Raw genomic sequence first — 4,318 nt, 5'->3', positions numbered from 1 at the left:
TCCCTTCGGTATGCCACCACAGCGAGAGGAGTTTTCTAATGCGGATGAGTCGTAGAGAGCAGATTAGGCTACATAGGATTACTCCCCATCTTGTATTATGTAAGGCCTTATGGCCTCTATCCTCCATATGTAATAGCTAAGTGTATATGATTCAGAATTCTATGTTGTAGCATGACTCCATATACACATCTCCATGTTATTCACCACATATTGATATACAGGTATATACATATTTGCTTTGTCGCAGTAGCACTTCTCAATTTAAGTTCTGTTATTTTCTTTATCAATGCAGTGCACACTTGTGTTAATTAATGTCATGAAAGTACTTGTTTGCAAAGTCTTGTCATTATTTGGGATCGATTGTCTAACTTCTTTCCCAACAAGAATTGTAACTTAGCCCTGTGTGGCTCTAACTGTGACAGGGCTGCATCTGCAGCTTTGCCACAAAAAAAATAATTTCTACAACCGTCAGTATTAGCGTCGCAAAATAATTCTGCAATCTTCGGTATTAGTATCGGAAATTCCTCTGTAACCGTTGTCGTATTGCTGCGCATTCGAGATGTGAAAACCACCCGAAAGTTGTGTGTGCAATTTAATACTTTATGCACACTTAGTTGTTGTGATTACATTTAATCTCTGCTTATGAGTATAGAAGCGAGTATGAAGGGTTGCTTTCAGTCTATGTTGAACAGGATCAAGGAGATAAGACAATACAATTATTCAAACAAATGCATGAGGAGGATATTTTTTTGGATAGTATCACACTTGTCTGCACCTTAAAAGCTTGTGGCATGGCTGGAGCTATAAACAAGGGCCAAGAAATACATGCTGAGATTGATAGGATAGGGCTATTGAAGACAAATGTGGATGAGGGCATTGCATTAGTTGATATGTATGCTAAATGTGGCTGGCAGAGGCACAAGCAGTGTTTGATATGTTTCCTAATCGAGATCTAGGCACATGAATGCCCTAATCACAAGATATGCACAACTTGGAAAGGCTAAAGATGTATTTTATATATTTGACAAAATGAGGGCATAAGGCATAAAACCAAACTTGATAATATTCAGTAGTGTGCTTAAAGCATGCAGTCACACAGGTCAACTGGGTAAGGCACAAATCGCCGTGCTTTGAGGGGAAAAAGAGAAGCCTTTGGGCTATTTTTAAAAGAAGGCTTTTTGGGGAGGAAACAGAGGAAGTCGAGAACGGAAAAGAAGGGAAGATACATGATGCTCTGGGGGAAAAAGGAGTCGAAGGGGAAGGAGGCTTCATCAAGGAGAACCATTTGGGGAAGTCCTACACTCTGTTTTTCAGGATATACTGGCGCATGATGTTTCTAAATTGGTACCTTATGCATTTCAAATTCATGCTCAGCTCATGGAAGCTCACAATCCACCACTTCCTGTAACTTATAATGCAATCTTCCCACCGTTACTGTTTCCGTCGTGATCTTCATAAGCACAATTGCTTCTTCTACATAGGAAAAATTGGTTTCTTCTACGTTTAATATGTGAAGTAAATAATCAAAGGAATTCTCTGTTCCTATCTCCTGCGGCCATGAATTGCGAAAGAGAGGGTGCACTAAAACTTTCATGAGGACCTCAGAATATATTTTCCACCGAAACGACCAAAGGAATCAGGGTGACGGTAGTCCGTGAGCTAAATCTTGATGTCTGTTGTCGTTGAAGGCTTCAGATCCCTTGATGGTGATTTTGGATAGAGTTGGAGGTGATTTTGTGTCCTGTTGCCCAAGAAAGCTTCAAGAGTAGCTTGTCGAATCTACATACAAGATTGTTGAAGGCAGAACCATGGTGCAGGACTCGGGCCTCCTCGCGCACACAGGCAGCCGCTCTGTTGACCATGCCTTAATTCTGACCCGGTCGTTCACCTGTCAAGTGTTTTATGAATCACAGCAAGTGGATTCAACAAGCTAAGTCTGGCCTGGCAGCATCGTTTTTAAGGAAAATCCAATCTCGAGTTTGTGATTGCATTGCAGCAACTAGCTGAATTCATCGACAGAACAGTTCCAATAAATTTGTGATCAGCAAAGCTGCAGAGGTTATCTATAATCTTATTGATCCTAATGCAAACTTAATCTTTGGAGCTGTAGTAGATGAATCTTACAGTGGGCAGGTCGTAGAAGGGCACAACAGGCTCAGGAAGGAATTGCAGCCTTGAGATACAGTGTCGACACACTGATTAATATCCTCAATGATAAGCTGTTAACTGCAGTGTCTCAGTCCACTCCTGTTACAGAGGCTTTCAACTTGGCGGATGACATTCTTCGTCAAGGTGTCAAGGGCATCTCTGACATTAACACGGTGCCTGGCCTTGTAAATGTGGATTTTGCTGATGTTCGTGCTATAATGACTGATGCTGACTCATCTTTGATGGGTATTGGTACTGCAAGTGAAAGTTGAGAAGAGAGGGAGAGCTTCTTCAGATCGATGTTGAGGGTTGAATTTTACAGGAAAATCCAGGGTAAGGGATGCAGCTTTGAATGCAATTCAATCACCTTTGCTAGATGTGGGAAGAGACCGAGCTACTGGTATTATGTGGAACATAAGGGGAGGTACAGATTTGACATTGTTTGAGGTGAATGCTGATGCTTTAGACCATGCTTCTATTCCAACTGAAGTTGCACAATTTAAGGCCTTGCGTCGAGAATTGTTGTAGCTTGACTCTCCCATCCGTGCTTGTGCTAGAGAGGGCTCTTTGGAAAATGGGGAAGATACCATTAGAAGCTTATCTCAGATTGACAAAACTGCTGAGGAGAAAGGAAAAATATGGGATTTTATTCACTGAAGATCTTGAAACTGTTATCTACAGCTTAATCATTCATAAGAGTTAATGATGTTGCAAACTTATTGGATATAACAGAGGAAGATGTCATCCCTTGCTCTATTTCGGAGGGTGATTTTTTTTTTGAATCATGCTAATATTGTATGAGCTCAGTTTTTAGCTCTTGTGGAGTGGAAAAAGCTTGAATTGCTTAATCGGAAAGTTCTGAATGTTGCCGTTATACAATTACCCTTTTATGCAACCATTATTGGCTGATTGTCAGGATTGTTGAAGAATCAAGACCTTTTTGTGGAAAGACACGGAAGGCCTTGGTCCAAAAAGTAAAACAGAGTTGACATCGTTTTCTCATCTTGATTATTTGCTTAATTGAACTTCTATCCTGAAATTTTCCAAAGTCCTCTGTGGTTGCGACATTGCTTTCACAAACCTTTCGACATCTTTGGTGAACCCGACGTGAAAGCGTCGCAGAAATTTCAGGATGGGAGACACTTCAGCCTCTATTTCAGCTTCCTCTACAACTCCAGCTACCTCTACTTCAGCTCCCTCAATGACTGCTGCGTCAAGTACTTCAACAGAGGATCTAAAACAGATTTTGCAGAATATGTCCATGTATATGCAGCTCCAAAATCAGCAAACACAAATGTATATGCAGCAGCAACAACAATTGCATCAACAACAGTTGTCTCAGCAAAGGCAACTCTATTCGGAGCAGGAGAATGCAAACAGCGCGACTAAGGCTATTGAAGCAGTTGAGAGTGAGAAGAAGCTATTTGACGGGCGTAATGTTTCAGCATATTTGAAGACATATGAGATCAAGATGGGGTTTTTTGGAGTTCCTGCTAGACTTATGAGTAAGTACTTCCTTCGTCTTGTCACACCTGCTTTGAGGACAAAGGTGACTGATTTATTTATTCAAAATACACATTGGCAAGATTTTAAGAAGGCTCTAAAAGAAGATTACTTCCTTGAGGACTTTGGTATGGCTACTCGGCGGTCATTCCGAGAGTGGGTCTATATGCCAAACAAAGGTCTTGCTGCTTCGGAGTTGATTCGAGAATTCGAAGAGAGGTATAGTCAGCTTGATGTCATTGAACAAAGAGCATTGGATGTTGAAAAAGTTGAGCTTTTCTTGCAAGCTGCAGATCCTGCTCTTCAAGAAGAATTGGGTGAGCTTCTTGAAGATCGCACGAAGCCTATGGGTCTTAAAACTGATTGGCAGGATGCTCAGGATGCAGTCTCAACTTTGACCAAGAGGAGGATATGGAAGACTCGCCTACAGAATGGTTCCATGACACCTACACCATCATCAGCTCCTATGCCTACTTCTATCCCTATTATTTCTTCTCCTCCTCAGCCAGTTTCTTGGCCTATGCCAGTGCCTACTGTTTCTACTCCACCTATTCCTCCTGTTCCACGACCGATGCCTACACCTTCTGCTCCAAAACCATCTGCTCCATCGGTGCCTACTTCTCTTGATGACATAATCAAAGGTATCACAGATTTGACACTTGAGTCA

The 4,318-nt window shown here is 41.6% G+C and overlaps 1 protein-coding gene across 1 annotated transcript; it reads left to right on the top strand.

The window, feature by feature from the left end:
• The first annotated feature begins 1,808 nt into the window (after positions 1 to 1,808).
• LOC148029986 (cell division protein FtsZ homolog 2-1, chloroplastic-like) lies at positions 1,809 to 2,676 on the top strand. Its single transcript, XM_087687343.1, has 4 exons — positions 1,809 to 1,916; positions 2,020 to 2,125; positions 2,233 to 2,400; positions 2,471 to 2,676. Exons 1-4 carry the CDS (start codon positions 1,809 to 1,811, stop codon positions 2,674 to 2,676), a joined length of 588 nt encoding a protein of 195 aa, XP_087543469.1.
• Positions 2,677 to 4,318: the final 1,642 nt, after the last annotated feature.

The sequence above is a fragment of the Lygodium microphyllum genome, chromosome 10 (assembly GCF_053477565.2).
Source record: "Lygodium microphyllum isolate KBCC chromosome 10, Lygodium_microphyllum_v1.1.10, whole genome shotgun sequence".
Lineage (NCBI taxonomy): Eukaryota > Viridiplantae > Streptophyta > Polypodiopsida > Schizaeales > Lygodiaceae > Lygodium > Lygodium microphyllum.
The sequence above is the reverse complement of the archived record's forward strand: the minus strand, read 5'-3'. Positions and strand labels throughout refer to the sequence as shown.